Source organism: Aedes albopictus, chromosome 3, assembly GCF_035046485.1.
Source record: "Aedes albopictus strain Foshan chromosome 3, AalbF5, whole genome shotgun sequence".
Lineage (NCBI taxonomy): Eukaryota > Metazoa > Arthropoda > Insecta > Diptera > Culicidae > Aedes > Aedes albopictus.
Genome location: NC_085138.1, coordinates 435,737,159 through 435,756,325, shown reverse-complemented (window position 1 = coordinate 435,756,325; position 19,167 = coordinate 435,737,159). Strand labels below are relative to the sequence as shown.

The 19,167-nt window shown below is 44.2% G+C and overlaps 1 protein-coding gene across 1 annotated transcript; it reads left to right on the top strand.

The window, feature by feature from the left end:
• The first annotated feature begins 239 nt into the window (after positions 1–239).
• LOC109426050 (uncharacterized) lies at positions 240–15,869 on the top strand. Its single transcript, XM_019701492.3, has 4 exons — positions 240–471; positions 543–1,101; positions 1,170–1,771; positions 13,126–15,869. The coding sequence occupies exons 1-4, from the start codon at positions 390–392 to the stop codon at positions 15,762–15,764; spliced, it is 3,882 nt and encodes a 1,293-aa protein (XP_019557037.3). The 5' UTR covers positions 240–389; the 3' UTR covers positions 15,765–15,869.
• Positions 15,870–19,167: the final 3,298 nt, after the last annotated feature.

Sequence of the window (19,167 nt, the reverse complement as noted above, 5' to 3'; positions counted from 1 at the left end):
GTCTGAAATAATTTTCTCCAGATAACCATATATCCACTCCACTCTTCCCGGGAAGGAAATTTCGTTACCCTTAAAATTTGCTGATAAACCACGCGCCTTACGCTACACTGCTAAGACTATTGGTCCTCATACTGGTCCGTGGTCCCTCTTTAGCTGATTAGAACACGATAAGTCCTAAATCACTATATCCCACCCCTAGTGATAGGGTCATCATGCGATCACATTGTTGGAAGATTGGATGCCAATCGAAGTAAGCACTGCCCAGCAGTGAGTCCTTGACAGGGTCATTTTTTACAAGGATCCCATTTTGGACAGCAGCTTCTTCACTTCGAGGAGCATTCGGATTTTTTCTGTAGTCTTTTCCTTTTGGAGCGGAATTTAACTTCAGAATGGAAACCCCAAATTTGGAAGAAAATTTCAAGTTATTTTATCGAATTGCAAAAGTTTTGATCTTGGAACTCAACAATGAAGGTAGAGTGTTCTACATCTGGAGAATTGATTAATTTCACGTGACCAAATGTGTGCCCTTCAATCTCTTACAGACAGAGTCCTTGCCGCGCAATGGCTCCGAAAATTGGCCGCATGTCAGTCCCCGGAAGATTCCGAACGGCGCAACCACTTCATGACCCTGCTGCTGATCACTCTGCAGCAGAAACGGATCGTAGGCCCCTTCAAGAACAGTCCGGTGGATGGCAACAAGCTGGAACCGTTCCAAAAGGAATTCCAAACCGCCGACATCCAGAAGCTGCTCGATGAAGAACTGGCTCAGAGACCACCGCCACCGTTGGCACAGTTCGGTCTCACCGGCGGCAAAATATCGACGGAGTTCGCCGTAACGCAAGAGATCCCTAAATTTGGAGTGCATTTTTACTATGTTTACACGCTGACGCCCATCTACGACTTTCAGCGGGCCAACCAGTCCCGTATTCCTCCGCCAATGCAAGCCCCCTCGCAGTCCACCATGCGAAATTTGAACGCTGGTGTAGAAAACCTGCTTCGGACGGAAAAGAAGAAACTGAAGGTCACCGTCGATCAGTTGGGACGGAAGCAGATCCAGATCCGCGATGAACACTTTGCCGAGTTTTCCGGATCGGGTAGACCGTAAGTATTTATTAAAGCTATTATTTTAAGTTCGTTTGACGGTTAATCACTAAACTTTCGCAACACAGTCGACGAGTGCCGAAAAGACTTCAGCAACGATTAGGGATTAGGGCACCCGAACCGGAACCGGAACCAGAAATACAACTCACCAGCTTTGTGCAAGAACCTTCGCCTCCTCGAAGGACGACTCCGCAACCCGCGACTTCAACAACCGTTGAACAAGCCGTAGCAGCGGCAGTTGGTGCTGCCGTTGCAGCAGCTGCCAGTACTACTCCGCCAAGAACCGGTGGAATCCCGCGGCCAACTGGTGCGATTCCCAAACAACCCCGACTGTCCGGTGGAGTTCCCAGATACACTGGAGCAATTCCGAAGGCTTCTCGAGTTCAACAGCCGCCAGCACAATTGTCTCCGCAGCATCCTCCTGCCATCGAAGTGCAACCACCCTCGCCCAAAACACCCGTGAGAATGCCCGCAAGAGGTCCAGCAGTAGACCCCAACATGGATATGGTGCCGATGCCGGACTACATGCCCGATCCGTTTGCTACACCGACTCCGCCGTTGTTTGCTAAAAGAGGTAGAACGCAGGGCCTGACGTACAAACCGGAGGACTTCGAGCTGGATCCCCAAACCAAGTTCGACTACCCACGGCAGAGGATCGCTAAATCGAAATGTAAGTCGTTTTTTGCTAAGATTGGTATCAGATACCTAGGGAAAATATTGATCAACAGTTGACGGGAACATTGACAGATCAAAATTTCTAGAAATTTATAGTTCTTCAACCTTTCTCCTAAGGGAATTTTTTTTACGGATTTGCTGGAGAACACTATCAGAGATTCACCAGATAATTCAACAAATATTTTTCTTAGGAATTCGGTGAGGCATTTTCTGAGGATTTTTTTTGGAAAACATTTATGTTACAAAAATCTAGTGAAATCAACCGAATAGTAGGAAGGAAAGTTACAGTACTTAATAGTGCTGATAGATTCGAAACCATCGTGCGAACAATTGATTACTGAACGAATTTATACTGGCCTGCTTGCTCTCACACGAGGTTTGACTTTTGAGAAGTGTCGACACCGCTCAAACGTGAAATTTTCTTTGAGAGTGGTTGGGCCAGCCTAAGTTCGTGCACTGGACCATACTTAAACGCTTTATTGAAGTCAATGCGTTCGACGTGACATTTTGGACAAAAACTGATTATTTCTAATAAGTTGAAGGACGTAACTTGTGTATGACTAGGCTGACATTTCTAGGTTACGGGGGGTAAATGACATGGTTCACCTAGGTTACTGCGCTGCCATAGTACCGCGTCAAAGTGAGAGTGGGAGTGCGCGTACAAACGATTTTCGTGGATTTGCTTTTGTTGATATTCTTTTTTGCAGCTTCGCACATGCGCACTCCCACTCTCACGCGTAACTAATACGGTGCCCTTAGACCGATAAGACAAATGAACGGATTGGCTCTGTTTTAAAAGTTAGGTTGTTTTCGTATCATCGGAAGCCTATGACATGCTCAAAGCTAGTGTCTATCATTGGGATAGCGCCAATACTGTGGGTGGCTACTAACATATGTGTTATCGCAGCAACGGTAATTGTCTTCAATTGGTATTTGATCGTAATTGATTCGATTGAACATTTTACATAATATTTCATGGAAGTAGCATAAGCACAGTTGTCAACATAGACAGCATTGTGTATTATGTTATTTCCAAGAAGTAATAGCAAGGATATAAACATTCCTGGGGCTTCAGTTTCCGTGGGTAAAGATTTATTCTGATAGCTTCATAGACTTCACATGACTGAGGTCGGACATGACTAAGGGTGCCGTTATAGTTACGCGTGAGAGTGGGAGTGCGCGTGTGCTAAGCCACAAAGAAGAATATCAACAATAGCAAATTCACGAAAATCCTATGGACGCGCACTTTCACTCTCACTTTGAAGCGGCACTATGTCATCGCCGTAAAACTTCTATGGGAGGGAAAATGCATAATTTTGATTAAAACTACTTAGGCACAATGTAAAAAAATTAGTGTTAAATTGGGCAACATAGCCTATTCCGTCTAAAAATTGGTCTTTGTAGAGATGAAATTTGAAAAACGGGTTCAGCCTTGACAAACAAAACCCAGAAAAAAAATCAATAGTTGTATGTACTTCCAATGCAAAGGATTCAGCTTGGGCTTGGATCCAAAGTGATCTCTCGGCAACTACCAATTCCTCCTGCGTTAAAGCTCCAAGGTTTCGCTTCAAGTTTTGTTGAGATCGTTGGATATTCACGACGAATCGGTGTACGCAAGCCATGGTACGATGTAGCTTCTCCCATTTGCTAAACCTATCAACGTCCACCAACGAAGAATGTATTTCTTCAAGAAGATTGCACGACAGCAACTCCTCCTCCGTGACGTTAATCTGCTCAATTTCACTTGGCCAGGATTCTTCCGGTGGTTTGAGGAATGCCGGACCTTGGAGCCATCGACTTTCCGACCTGATGTCCAGCCCAGTTCCCCATTTCGTAGCGTCATCAGCGATATTTCCTTTGGTAGGAACTTTTCACCACTCGTTGACATCCGTCATTGAAAGAATTTCTCCGATCCTAAACCCCACGTACTGGTGATATCGCTGCTGGTCAGACCGAATTCAGGCGGCACGGTGTGAGTCGGACCAAAGAACACACTTTGCCACGGGCAGGGCGTGCACCGTTATTACGCTGTTCAGCAGACGCGATCCTAGAACTGCGGCCTGTAGTTCGAGGCGAAGGATCGTCAGCATCTTCAGAGGATCAACCTTGGATTTCGCTGCTACAAGGCTAACCACAGGAACTTCTAGTGTTCACTGCTTCCACTGCATCAGGACCTCTTCGGTGAGCGAAAACGGTGAACGTGAAAGTACCGCTGCTAGGAATCCACTTCATTCCGAGTACGGTTTCAATCCGCTCATCTCTCTCTACGCAAATGTTTTTCTCCGCTTCTGGTGATTCGTCGCCAACTAGTGTTGCTATAGTAGAATCGTTTGACAAGAAGTTTCTGATTTCAAAACCACCTTCAGCGTGTATGGCCTTTACACCTCGCCCGATCCTAACAGCTTCTTCGAAAGTTCCAAGGCTATCCAGGTAATCGTCTATGTAGTGATGGTGGATGATGGCCTCTGTTGCCCGTGGATATTTTTCTATGGACTTGCGTTCAGATTTTTGATGTATTGAGCGTTACTCGGTGAACAAGCAGCTCCAAAGTCGGCCACATCCATGACGTACGTACGTTGCGGACGAATGAAAAAGCGGTGGAACATTTCCCTGATGTCGCCGGTTAAGGCGAACTGGTACAACCGGAACTTTCCAATAACCGCTGGCGGAGATGTCAGATAATCTGACCTTTTTAGTAATGCGGAGTTTAACGAAACCCCATCAACCTTGGCTGCTGCGTCCCAGATCATCCTCAGCTTATTCGGCTTCTTCGGGTTCAGAACTATCCCCAACGGCAGGTACCAGCACTGGTCAGCACCGGTAGTGGACAATTCGTGTTGCGTTGCTTTGTGAGCATACTGGTTCAACTCGTAGTCTCGCACCTGCTGTCTGACGCGTTCGCACAGCATTGAATCCTGATTCAGTCATCTTTCCAGGGAGCACACTCGTTTGTAAGCCATTCTATAGCTGTTCGGGAACCGTACATCATCGGCTTTCCAAAGTAGCCCCGTTTCGAAAGCTTTGCCGATTCTTTTCGTAGTTGTCTGCAGCAGCATTTTTGCGCGTTGGTCCTCCTCGGATTCCAAGTGTGAGGTTATATCCGTTACGCCAGTATTGTCCAGTGTGGTGTAAGTTCTTGCTCTTGATCGGTCCATCCTCCAAAATGAAGCCCACATACAACCGTCGATGCTGGCGTCGTTGCGCATCCGTAGATGCTCCACCCGATGCGACACTTGGTGGCATCGGCTCTACCCATCTTCCTTCTCTGATTTTCAGCGGTACGGTGAGCTTTAAGTTGTCAAGACCGATCAAGAGTTTTGGTGACACCTTCTCGTAACTTTGTATTAGCAGATCTCAAAGATGTCTATACATTTCCTCATAATTTACCGTCTGTGACGAAAGTAGCAACCCAGTCTCTACCAGTCATCGTATAAGATGTGGCATAAGATGATAAAGTGGAGGCGATATGCGTACATTTTACATGTGCCTAAATGGAGGCATGCACACATATGGCCTCCACTTTATCATCTTATGCAACATCTTATACGATTATTGGTTGTCTGGGAATCCACCCACCGTACGAGCGTTGGAGAGCTGGTATTGTTTCGACGATCCTTGTCCAGAAATCACAGCGCTGATCCGTCCAGAATTTGGTTCACGACGCTTTATATTGCCGATCCACTGTAAGTTCAGAGCTTCCGTTGGTCCTGCTAGTCCAAGTTGATCAGCCACGGCGTCCTCGAACAGAGTAATCTTAGAACCTTCATTGACGAAAGCGTAGACGTTCACCTCGCAGTTTTTCCCATACAGCGTTACCGGAATGATTCTGAACAAAGGTCCCCCCCACTCGCCACAGATTCGCTTAGATGACTCGTTGAAACCAGGGGTCTCCAGTTAGCCTAGTGGTTAAGGCTATGGATCGCCAATCCGGAGACGGCGGGTTTGATTCCTGTTCCGGTCGGGAAAATTTTCTCGACTCCCTGGGCATAGAGTTCATTGTACTTGCCTCACAATGTACAAGTCCATGCAATGGCAGGCAAAGAAAGCCCTTCAATTAATAACTGTGGAAGTGCTCAAAAAACACTAAGTTGAAGCGAGGCAGGCCAAGTCACAGTGGGGACGTAGAGCCACAAAGAAGAAGAAGAAGAAGAAGAAGACTCGTTGAAACCGCTGCGTCAACCACTGCATACGGTGAATGCAACAAAGGATGATGCTTTAGCCGGCAATCGTCGACCTCACATGCTTTTGCGGTTTTGCAAGGCCATCTGCCATAAAAATTCAAATAAGATCTGCATACACCGCTCTGCTTCACCTTCCATTAATGTCCATCGATTTGAACCGACTGCATTCCGCAACCCGATGTCCTTCCATGTTGCATACCACGCATGGTTTCTTTGGAGTCCTGATGCTCGGACTTCTGCTATTAGCCAGTTCGTTTCTCGATGACATGACAGATTCCATGTGTGTCGGCACGAAGTTTCGGTCCTTAATCTTCTGGGTTTGTCTTGGAAACTTGTCACCACAGGGGAAATCGACTGCTACGGCATATGCAATCTCGACCAACGTTGACATGAACTCTTCAATTGTACTCAGATCCACGTCGTGTTGCATGCTCTTGTATGCTGACCACTTCAGCTTGTAGCCCACTGGCAACTTCCCTACGAGGTCATGCAGCAGTGATGGATTGGATAAATGCGCCTGCTGTGCAGCGTTCTTTAGGTGTTGCACCAAGTTATCCACTACTAGGCCGAATTCTATAATCCCATCCAAGTCGTTGGTCCTTAGGGAGGGAAGTCGACGAACTCGTTCTGTCATTGAGCGAATAAGCGTTTGCGGTCGACCGTACCACATTTCCAAAGTACGGATCACATGTGGAACACTGGCAGGACAAAGCAGTCTGCTGTGAACTGCTTCGAGTGCTGCACCCTTCAAACATCGTTGAAGACGAATCAAGTTTTCGTCTTCGGAGAATCCGCAGGTGGATGTCGACCAGCGAAAGTTGCTAATCCAAATCGGCCATTTTTCGTGATTTCCCGAAAAGGTTGGTAAATCCTTACCCATCACTTGTCTAGCAGCCAGTTGCCGGCTTGTTGGACCATCCCCGTAACATTCACTGTTGTGTTCTTCGCTACCGGGACAAGCACTCCTCGGAATCGCCTGTTCTCTCTTGCTATCAACTCCCGCTTTGCTTTGGCTGGATGCCGCTTGAATAACCCGTTCATCGATCGTCCTTCGGTTTTGTGTACCACATGGACCCGCTGTATGCACTCTTACACTTCGATCATCGTAGTCACCAGCATCAGCGTAGAGGGCAGCATCATTTCAGTCAAACGACGCTCACTTTCCCTTCTTTCACGAGCATTGGAACGATCTCGACATTCGAGACGTTTCAGTTGCTCAAACTCATCAAGAAAATGTCGTGTAGCCAGAGTATTGTATGTATTTTGGTGTATCGAAAAAGTAAATTATCCCGTTTTTTTTAATAGTGTTTATCCTCCGTGTATTTCTTCGGGAATTTTAATAGAAGTCGCCCAAAAATTATCCGAAATTTATTTCTTTTTTATGAGTACTAGCTGTCCCGGCAAACGTCGTACTGCCTGCCTACTCTGTTCTTACGTACAGCTCCATAGGGACGTCCCCCGCAAAGTCATCTGTATGGGAGTCCCCCATTCCAGAGACCGCAGAGGTCCCGCACCAAGCTAAGAACCTTCCCCGGCCCCAAAAATACCCACATACAAAATTTCACACCGATCGGTCCAGTAGTTTTCGAATCCATAGCGGTCAGACAGACAGAAATTCATTTAAGTACATAGGGTCTTGTACCATTTGGGCAGGTGTACCTATTTTGGGCACTTGCCGCTATAACTAAGTCAATTTCAAACCGATTGGTTTGAAATTTTGTATAGAGTTAGGCACGTACAGTATCTAACTCTGTACAAAAATTCAAATCAATCGGTTTGAAATTGACTTAGTTATAGCGGCAAGTGCCCAAAATAGGTACACCTGCCCAAATGGTACAATACCCTACACATTTTGCACTTCAAGAATCTCACTAAGACCAGCATAATAATTAGAAATTCCATTTCCGATTTCTAACATAAATGATGCGAGTGTAGAATTAGCAAACGTTAAAATACACGCAAATAAAATAAAAAAGGATGCATAAATTTCTTCAGGAAATCTTACAGTATTTTTAACTCTTGATTTTTTGTTCAACTGAATTTTGTATTTGAACATGCTTAATTCAGAGGGTTTCTGGAATCCTCAAACGATTTAATTTTTCAAATTTCGTTCATTTATTTATTTATTTCACTACGTCTCCAGCAAATGCTGCACAGACTGATTCTTAAAAAACTATCACAGGTCCTTAATAGCTATTTTAAATGTATTCCTAGACATCCCAAAGTCATACACGTCGAAAACTTCATTGAAGTGCTGGCAGCAGCGGCTGAAAGGATTGTTCTGCCCGTATAGTGTACTGCGAAACGGTAAAGCGATGAAACCTCTGTTTCTTAACCGGCGACACGGTGCATGGATGTTAATATCGGCTAGCAACGATGAGCAGTCAGTCTTACCAGATAAAATGTCGTATATCAGCAACCTTTGGAGCATTACACGGCGACTTGTCAATGGTTGAAGATTAATGAGCTTGCACCTGTCTTCATAAGGAGGCAGCCTCAGAGGGTCATTCCAAGGAAGTTTCCTTAAGGCGTACCTTAGAAACGACCGTTGAACACGTTCGATGCGTTCAGAGTGCGTTGCGTGGTATGGTGACCAAACTTGAACGGCGTACTCTAGAATACTGCGGACGCGCGTACAGTAGAGGGTCTTCAAGGTATATATATTATTGAACTCTTGCGTGTTGCGTTTTATGAACCCTAATGTGGCAAATGCTTTGGCTATCGTCGTCGAAATGTGCTTAGCAAACGTCAATTTTTTGTCGAAAATCACACCCAAGTCTTTGATCCATTCCACTTGTTCAAGGGGAGAACCATTCAATGCGTAGTCGAAAGAGATTGGCGATTGTACCCGACTGAAACTAATTACTTTGCATTTTTTAACGTTCACATGCATTCCGTTATTGTTACACCATTCGCTGAGGATGTCGATATCATGCTGTAACGCAACGCAGTCCAGCAGAGACGAGATAGAACGAAATATTTTCAAGTCATCTGCATAGAAGAGCTTTCCAGAGCGGAGACGAAGACACAAGTCGTTAATAAACAGCACAAAAATCAGCGGCCCTAAGTGGCTCCCTTGCGGAACGCCTGAGGGAATGTTGAATCCTATTGAAGAAGCGTTCCCAAACGATACAAATGCCGTTCTGTTTGTGAGGTAGTCCTTTAACCAATTGGTCAGCCAGGCGGGAAATCCGTAGTGTTGAAGTTTCGCAATCGCAAGATTGTGAGGAACTTTATCGAATGCCTTTGCAAAGTCCACATAGATCGAGTCAACTTGCACGCGCTTGTCCATGCACGGAAACAGAAAGTTGGAGTAGTCCATCAAATTCGTAAGTGTTGACCGATTTTTAACAAACCCGTGCTGGCACTCCGATATGATTGGAAGCGCGACAGGAAACATGACATCATAAATCAAACGTTCAAATACCTTAGCCAAGCACGGTAGAAGCGAAATAGCTCGGTAGTTTTCAACGTTATGAACGTTACCAGATTTGTGTATCGGGATGATCGCAGCAGTTTTCCAGGCGGTCGGGAACTTACCGCTCGTAAGAGATCGGTTGAAAATGATCGTCATTGGGACAGCGAGAGGGGCGGCGCACGATCTAACAAAAACTGGAGGCAATCTATCCGCGCCTGGCCCTTTCGAAGGATCCACTGAACTGAGGGCAGCATGGATGTTGACTTCACTTAGAGCGGGTTGTGCTAGGGACATATTGTATGACGGAATACTGTCGATATACGGGCCTGTTGCGGAGACATCGTTTGTTTCATACACATCTTTGAAGAAGTCAGCAAATAGATTCGCAGCCTCATCGGTTGAGTTTGACCTTATGTTGTTGTAGGTTACGTCGCTGGGAATAGACTTATTACGTTTTTTCGAGTTGACATAAGACCAGAACGAGGAAGGATTAGCTTGCAAATCAGTTTCGGTACGATTTAAGTAGTCCTTGAAGGCGGAATCCACGGATGATTGGTAACTGGATTCCAATTGTTGCAGATTCATTTTGGCTATGTGCGTTCTTTGCTTGAAGTATCTTTTCCTGGCCTTGCGGAGAACGTTGCGACTGTGGCGTATTTCTGCAGTCCACCATGGAGGAGACGTCTTAGAGTGTCGTAGGTTTCTTTTGAATGGCACTTTTTCATTCAAAATTGAAAATACTGTGTCGTAAAAATTGGTGACGGCATCGTCTAAGTTATCGGTCTGTAGAATGCCAGACCAGTTGACCCTCTCTAAAGACGTCGAGAGATCGTCAAAGTCACAGTGACGGAAGTCAAAATCAGGAAGACCACGGTTAGCACGATGCACAATTTAGTTTTACCAGATCTGAAGTTTGATCAAAATATTTCTGTAGATCTGTAAGAAAAATTTAATTTATTATTAGAGGAACCATGAACATGTAGGAATACTAGGAGGAATTCCTAAAGGAATGTCTACATGAGTTTTTGTTGGGAATTTTGGAATGGTACATGAATGTTGTTAGGATTCAATCTACGAAGTATACCGTAACTACGCTAACGCTAACGCTAACGGAATTTTGGAAGTATTTCGAATGATAATCCGACAAATTCAGCAAGAGCTTCCAATGGAATTTATGGAATAACTTTTGCAGGAATTCCTGGAGCAGTTCATGAAGAATGCCACCTGCAATAATTTGTAGAGAACCACTGGAAAGTTTTCTAAAAGAATACTTGGAAAAAATTATAAGGAATCCCTTAAAAAGTTTGTTAAAAAAATTCTGGAGGTTTTATGAAGAAACCCCTGGGTGATTTTTGAAAGAATTCATGGCAGGTTTTCGAAAGAAATTTATAGCAATTCCTAGGGAGCATGTAACAATTTCAGTAGGTATTAATGGACGATTTCCTAAGCGATGTTATATAATCATCTTTCCAATGCAATCTATAGATGACTTTCTGAAGGATACTTTGGTCGAATTTCTAAAGAAATCCATGAAAGATTTTCTAAAAAAAATCCCTAGAAAATGTCAGAATTCTTCGAGGCATTTCTGAAATATTTTCCAAAGGATTCCATGGCGGAATTACTGAGGAAATCTATAAAAGGGTTTCTAGGTAATCCTTGAAGATATGTTTGTACTGCCGTAATTCTGCAAAGTGGCGTAAGCGCCATTCAAAATTTCGATTTTTTTTTGGTATATTATATATAACATCTGGTGTAAAAATGACATTGTGGTATGCCTGCTGTATTAGAATGCAAGATCTAGTCGTAATCTATCATCTATGGAAAGAAACATAGAGGAAGAGTAACAGTTTTATGCATAATAACCAAACATTGTGCCAAAACTCTCAATGTCGCTTACGTCACTTTGTAGAATTACGGAAGTGTAGGCATCTCCATAAGAAAAAAAAAATTGCCTCTGAAAAAATATGTAAAATTATTGGAAAAATCGGGAGAATTCTTTGACTAATTGCTGAAAAAAAAAAAAAACCTAGATTACGTCCTGAATGCCTCCCTGGAATATCTAAAAGAATCCTTCGGCAAATTTCAAAAAGAATGTTTAGAAGAATTTTTGTTCACTTTTTTTTTGAAAAAAATCCTGTCGGAGTTTCAGAGACTCTCTGGAGAAATTCTAAGAGAATTAAAAAAAATGCTTTGTGGAACCTCTGAGTTATTTTTTGAAAGATTTTCTTGAGGAAATCTAGCAAAAAAAAAACGAAAAAAAAAACCTTGTGACATTTATGAAGGAATTCCTGGAATATTTAATTCGTTTTGAGGGAACAGATACTCACTGATAGTTTTATTTTGGGTAAAAACGTCTTGAATGATTTCTGCTCGATTTGCAAGAATTTTAGCCCAAAAGAACATGGATATTACAATAGAATAAACATTTTTCATACTGTTTATTTAAAACACTGTAATCTCAATGCATTTCCCAGTATGAATGTTAAGGAATTTATTTTGCTTGCATAGCATAATTCTGTTTCCTTCCAGTTTTAGGCATTTTCGGCGCCCCTCTGAGGTTGGCGCCCTTGGCAGGGGCCGACCGCACGCAACGGCTCTACGTGTAGCGAACATATTTGTGTGAGTTTGCTGATCTCTAGCTCCCTGCTAATCAGTGTATGTGTAGAAGGGACTGACGAGGAGACAACTTTATTTTGCGTTGTTAGCGGGGGGTGATCTAGACTCCTATCGGATGTTAAACAGCAAGCACGAAAGACCATCACCTTTCCGTAACCCTCTGCGAGATTCGAAGGGACTCAAGAGCGTCCCTTGATCAATCATATCATTTTATCCAGAAATCCGTATTCCTGCATAATCTGCCACAGCTGATCTTGATCGATTGTATCATATGCAGATTTAAAATAGAAAAAATGTGAAGGCACGTTGTATTCACGGCATTTTTGCAACGCCTGGCGGATGGCGAACATCTGGTCCGTTGTAGCGCGTTCACCCATGAATCCAGCCTGATATTGCCCCATGAACTCTCTTGCAATCGGTGAAAGACGACGGCATAAAATTTGAGAGAGTTCTTTTTAGGCAGCGCTCAGTAGTGTGATCGCACAATAATTGCCGCAATCCAACTTGTGGGAATCCTCCTGGGGTTCTTCTTGGAACTCTTGCTGGAATTCTTTCTGGATATCATTTAGTTTCCAAATCAGCTCTAATCGGAATCCCTTAAGGACAAGGTATTTGGAGTACATTGCTCAAAATTTCTAGAGCACCGTTTTTTAGAACCTTTGAACGGATTTGGACTTAAATGCATCACGCTGTTGACAAACACTGAACAATTAGCGTGATGCATTTTCATCCAAATCCGTTCAACGGTTCTAAAAATCGGTGCTCTAGAAATTTTGAGCTATGTCCTCCAAATACCTTGTCCTTAAGGAAGTCCTGGAATAGAAGCCCTTGATAGTACCGTCAAAAGCATTCCTGAAGAAGTGCTCAGAAGGACTTGATCAAATCATTGTTTTTAGAGAAATCAACACAAGAAGTTTCTGGTTGAATCCCCAGCATGAATTCCTGGAAATTCTCCGGTGTTGTCCTCGGCGAGACACTCATAAATGTAATCAACATGTAAAAACCATGATTTGTTTGCAAAGTGGCGTCGAAATTCTTTTTTTTTTTATAAATGGGAGGAGGAATACTTTTCCATAATTTCACTTTTGTTTCCTCCGATATTTAATAGATTAACCTGTATCTCTTCTTTTCCAGGGACGCCTTCGAAACGCGGTGAGCGTGTTATGATTCGCGATATTATTAAGCAGCATCCCCCCTCCGAACAGACTTTGCAGCTGTCCCCTGACGTGCGAGAAATAGCCCCACTTTCAGAGATAGATGCACAATGTACTGAAATCGCGAGGCGTAGAAAACTTGTGTTCCAAACCGATGACGACAGGATGCGGAACGTTTTCCAAAAGTTCTACGCTTCGAGGCCTGTTAGTCCGAAGGCCCTCCAGTTCACCATAGAAGAAGAAGCCTCTACGATTCAGCCGTTCTTGCTGGATACTACTCCTGTTGGCGAGCAGCGGATTCAATCACCGGCAAGTCTACCACGTATAGTAACACCACGGTCCGTGACACCTCGTATGCCAACCCCGAGACCAGCCACTCCTGGATCACAGTCCTCGAGACCAACCTCGCCTCGTTCACCAACCCCAAGACGAACGACGCCTCGGGAAGCCTCCCCAAGACCACTCACGCCTCGAGACGCAACTCCACGTGCTGCCCCTCCAGCGCGAGCACCGCGGCAGATTTCCGATTGGTTTGTGGAAGACGAGGGACTGCTGGACGAAGAAGATATCCAACTACGCGATGAACTCATTTATATTCCCAGCCCAATACGAGCGCAAACACCGCGTGCTTACTCACCTTCCCCGAGACAAGTCGATGAGGGTCTTTTGGAAGATGAAGAAATTGAGTTTGTTGACGATATGCCAAGTCCTTCGCAGTATAGATCCCCTGTTAGGCCTCCAGTTCACAGCCCAATTCAGTACACAACTCCGTACTACAGTCCAGAGGTGTCACCGGGAGGAACAACTGGTCGTTTGATCGATGCGGGAGACGAAGTTCCCGCAATAAGTCCAAAATCCCCCCACAGCATTGGCTCAATGATGGACGACATCATGTTGACTACACCCGAGCGAATGGAGAGGTTGGGCACCATTATGTCTCAGATTGGGCAGCAAGTGGAGGCACATCGTGAGCTGATTCAAAATATCGAAGAGCTCCCAACTTCGCCATCGTTGGAAAATTTAAGGGTTGAATGTGGACGAGGGGCGTCAGCGTTGTCTGCTATGCATTCCAGACTCAGAGCTGTTCGGGAATCGGCGCAAGCTCAACAGCCGCCTGCCACGGGAGTTGGTGAACTGGAAGTTGTACCCGAAGAACCCGAGCCATTCAGTCCATTGCGGTTATCTCTGCAGTTCCAAGATTTAGCCGATGTGATCAACACAACCATGGAAGGGGCTCAGATAATCCAGCAAGTTGCGGAGTCAGTACCGGAACCGGTTGTGCAGGATGCTGCCGAGAGAAGTTTGGATACGGTTGACGCCTTGCAACAATTATCTGATCGGGTGCACGATGTAGCGGACGCATGGGAGAAGAGGATCACGGATCTTGATACGTCGTCCTTGGGGTTGATTGATGATGACGTAATGGATGAGTCACTGTTTTCAAGTCCGGCACGTGAAACAGCGAACAGGATGGTCGAAGCCTTAGATCAGTCAGTTCGAGAGGTTATAGAGGAAGGCGGTGATCCTCGTTCTCCAGCAGCGCGTAATCTTCAAGGTACCCTTCGCGATTTCAGGGAAGCGTTGCAGAACTTGAGCTTGGAGTCTCCGTCATTCCTTGACGAAAGCTTCCCTGAAGCTTTGCTTGACGACACCATCGATGACCTGGAAGCATCCATACAAACTCAAGCAGCTGCTATATCGGCCGTATCGAAAACTCCAGAGAAGGCGGCTATTTTGGACAGAGCCGAAGAAATAGTCGAATCGATGAATGACGTTCTAGATGAAGTTCAAACAATCGTGACTCCAGAGGCAGGTGAACAGGATGATGACGATAAATTTGTTGCAGAGTTCTTTGCGGAATCAAGCCCGCAACAGGAACTACCTCCTGCTTCAGAAGCCATGCAACAGGAAATGTTGAATCTCCTCGAAAAAACTCGGCAGCAGCAACAAGCGCTCCTGGAGTCGAGCTTAGAAATTGAGGAAAACGCAGTCGATGCCGCAGCAGTAGCAGCAAGTCAACAAGCTACGCAAAGGATTCAACAAGCTCAGCAAGCTGTAACGGATATGATTGAGACAGTCGCGAGGTCACCAGTAGTATACGATGGAAGTTTCGCCTGGCTAGGGCCGATGTCCATTGAACCGGAAGAAAGGCCAACTGCTGCTGGTAGACGTCAAGTTAGACCAAGGGTAGCACCTAGGCCCCCCGCAGGACGAATGCCTGCGGCCAGGTCAGCCGCACCTAGACCAGTTGCACCCAGACCAGCTGCATCGAGAACGGCTGTAGCTAGACCATCTGCCACGAGACCACCTGCGGCGAGACCTCCTGCCGCGAGACCAGCTGCAACGAGACCATCTGCCACCAGGGTACAAGCGCGACCCCAAGCAATCCGACGTCCTCCCCAAGCGAGAGGTGCGTCACCCGAACCGCTAGCGCTGCCGGCAGGTGTTCAGGCACCGAGACCGCGAGCTGGATCGGCAACGCCCATACCTGTCAGACGACCTCCACGTCCCATTCCACTGCCGGGTGCTGCATCTGTGACAGAAATAACGACGCAATCGTCTTCATCCACCATCCGAACCATGATTCCTCGTCCGGGATCGGCGACGTCCGAGAGATGACTGCGTTTCAACGAGGGGAATGTCAAAGTAGGTGGTTGAAAATTAATTGTTATATTTTTATGAATATATTTATACAAGTGGTCATTATAATGCAGATTTTTTTTTTTTTTACAAAATGTGAAAGTTTTAAAGGACCTCCGAATTCGCATAATCCAAATACGAAGGTGGTGAATCTCGAGATTCAGCTTCTCAGACGAAAATTCACTTGTTTTACCGAAGTAAAATGAGGCCATTTTTGAAGCCCAATGCGGACGGTTAAATTTGTCATCATAACTTATAGAATTCTTCTGGGAATATACCAATCAACTTAAATTGCTTGCATCTAGCCATCATTTATGACATCGTTTGAATGTCCACTATTCAATGTTTAGTCAGTACACTGGGCCTTCATTGATTCATACCTTCGCGCACACATCACATCAATTTCTTATAATCTCCATAACCAACCACCACTTCGCTTGATTTGACTTGCTTATCTCTCGTGGGAAATATTGCACATGATATTTTCGCTGTCCCATGTTGAAACCCTTTGCTCTCAGCAACGCTGCTGTTATGTAATGAGGTGCCCTCTCATCCTTCCGCTCCGCACAATGACTTTCTATCGGTGTGACATTTTTGATGTCAAACAATTTCACTCAACCAACCGCAGATAAAGACAGTTTAACCGCACTGAAGTGCAAGCATCAGCAAATCGTACCGTGCAGTGTGCCGTGACATCTTCAAGTTGGCCTAGGAATTTGTCACACCGCCATGCCGCCACCGGAGTCGATCCGTGACGCACAGTGTGGCGTGGCGTGATATGACGGGCGTAATAACCATGTAATGAGAGTCGTCTTCACTCTTCCCCACCAAGCGCGCAAACTCGCACTCGCACAATAGGGATGTAATTCCCGGCAGTCAAGCGTTTACGGAACAGCTATAGCTACATCCACCAGGAGCAGGAAGCATTGTTGAAGTGTCGTTAATTGTGCGGTAAAGTGTTTAAAATTATCTATTGATGCAGCGTGGAGGTGTTTCAGGGTTGAAAGAGCGTAAATTTTCCAGTGTACTTGATAAATGCGCTCTTGTATCTTTCTTTTCTTTTCTAAAATGCCTTTAAGGAGATATTTTTATCGCTAAAGAATTCTTCAGAATTTTAAGAATTTCTTCGGGAGCTTTAGCAAGGGATTTCTTCAAAAGTTCTTCCAAGAGGTTTTTCAGGAACCTTTCTAAACAATTCTTGTCCAATCTCACAGAGATTGCTTCAGTTATTCTTCCTAGGGTTCCACCAAGTATTTTTTGAGAAATTCCTCCAGTGGCTCCTACAGAACTTTCTACCAGGAACTGTTTTTGAAAAAAATCCTTGACGGTTTCATCAGAAAATTCTCCAGGCATGTCTTAATAGATCCATGCAGAATTGGTTTAGTTACTCCTCCACGGAGTTTTGAGAAGTTCTACCAAAAATTGCACAAAAGTACTGAAGATTTCTTTAAGTAATCACTGAAGTAATTGCCATGAAATCCTTGAAAGAATGTCTCAAGAAATCCATTAAAAACTTGATACCTTTGGAAACTCCTAGAAGAAATTCTTGTAATTTATTTGGAGGAATTTCTGGACTAAACTTCCTGAAACAATTTCCAAGGTTATCTTGTGAACAATTTCTGGATGAATCCCTAGGATCATACCTAGGGTAACACCTAAAAACAACTCAAGATGCGCCCGCTTTATCCCTGAAAAAAAAAAAAAATCATTGGAGGATTATGGAAAAGATCTGCAAGTAATTCCAAGGAAAAAAAACCAGATTAATCCACCTAGTGGTGATAGCGCCTTTCTCGTCGAATATGTACTCTAAGATATTTCCGTCGCCATAAGCCGAAGTGTTCCTGAATCCTGAAAATACTCTAGAACGGAACAAATATAATTTTCTTCTTTTTTCACAGTACTCGTTCATCAATGAGGGGGTGGAGTTGATAAATAATAAATGTATTTGATGAAAAAAATACTCAAACAATTAAGCAAAACCGCTTAACTCATCGGGTTTGGTAAGAAATTTTCTGGAGGGTTCTTCACCTTAAAATTTAAAAACATATTGGTTTATTCATTTGTGCCCTTCCTCAAAATGTTGAATTCCGACCCAAAATTTCCAAGGGGGGACCCCTCTTGACTTAAGAGAAAAGCCTTAATCGAATTTGGAAACTTATTGATGGCTCATATTCCTATGTTATGTATTATGTTTAAACGTATTTATACGTTAACGTATTTATCTGCTTATAAGCAGAGCTGAAATAGTAGTTTACGCAACAAAGTGCAGAATGAAGATTTTTACAGCACGAGTCGTACGACGAGTGCTGTAAAAATCGAGTTCTGCACCGAGTTGCGTACAACGTTTTTTGCACCTTCATAAATTACCACTTGAGGATAGTTTTTAACTAAACTTTTTCATCAAACTGCACACTGATGTTCATAGCCATGATTAAGGAAGTCTGATCATAGCAGGTTATACTGTGCAGTTGTCACAATTTTTCAAACCTGCGTCCATAAAGCATCAATAAGTTGATCAAAACTGAAAACAGTGCTGTAATGGTTCATTACGCAACGCAAATCAGTGCTGTAATGAACCATTACAGCACTGTTAATTTGGTGTGGGAAAGTAGGCCTTTTATTGTCAGATTTGCGTGAAGTAAAATGGCCTGTTACGATAAGAAGTTGCAAAAATATTAAACCTCTCAGTTGACTGCTTGACCACCTTCACTAGCATTGGATGCCGAACGTCATCAAGACATTTCAGCAATTTTTTTTCTGCACAGTTTAGCCTTTACTTTATTATCACTGGTTATACTGCCGTTCTACGCATGATTATCCCATGTTATATAGGATTCCAATATAACATGGGTACGGTTCACTTTTTAAACTGGCCACTTCCGGCGAGACATCTGGAAACGGTTCTGGAGCACAACCGGTTCAGATATGTTATTTAGAGGATTGGTTGGTGATTATCGGTGATAAACAGCTTGTTTAGCGTTAAGCGTTTCGACCTACTATTCTTCGGTCATCATCAGACGCATTCAGCAGGATTCACCCCTTCAACTTTGTCAGTTTACTATATGTATTAGCGATTCAGACATGGTCTGAAACTATTTTCCTGCTTACCGTTCATCTGATTATCGATAAAGCAGGTATTTGGTGTGTGTGCCATGTCTGGGTTCGGTTCACTTTTTTAATTGGCCACTTCCAGCGGGACACCTGGAACCGGTTCCGGAACACAACCGGTTCAGATATAGTCTGAAACTTTTTTTCTGCTTACCGTTCATCTGGTTATCAAAAAAGTCGTTCTTTAATGCGTCGCATACATAAGATTGGTACAATTTTATAGTTGGCCACTTCCGGCGGGACACCTGGAACCAGTTCTGGAACACAACCGGTT

Coding starts and splice junctions, on each gene's coding strand:
- LOC109426050 (XM_019701492.3), top strand. CDS start 390: ATGGAAACCCCAAATTTGGAAGAAAATTTCAAGTTATTTTATCGAATT. Junction 1,102..1,169: donor TTTTCCGGATCGGGTAGACC/GTAAGTATTTAT, acceptor TTCGCAACACAG/TCGACGAGTGCCGAAAAGAC. Junction 1,772..13,125: donor GAGGATCGCTAAATCGAAAT/GTAAGTCGTTTT, acceptor CTTCTTTTCCAG/GGACGCCTTCGAAACGCGGT.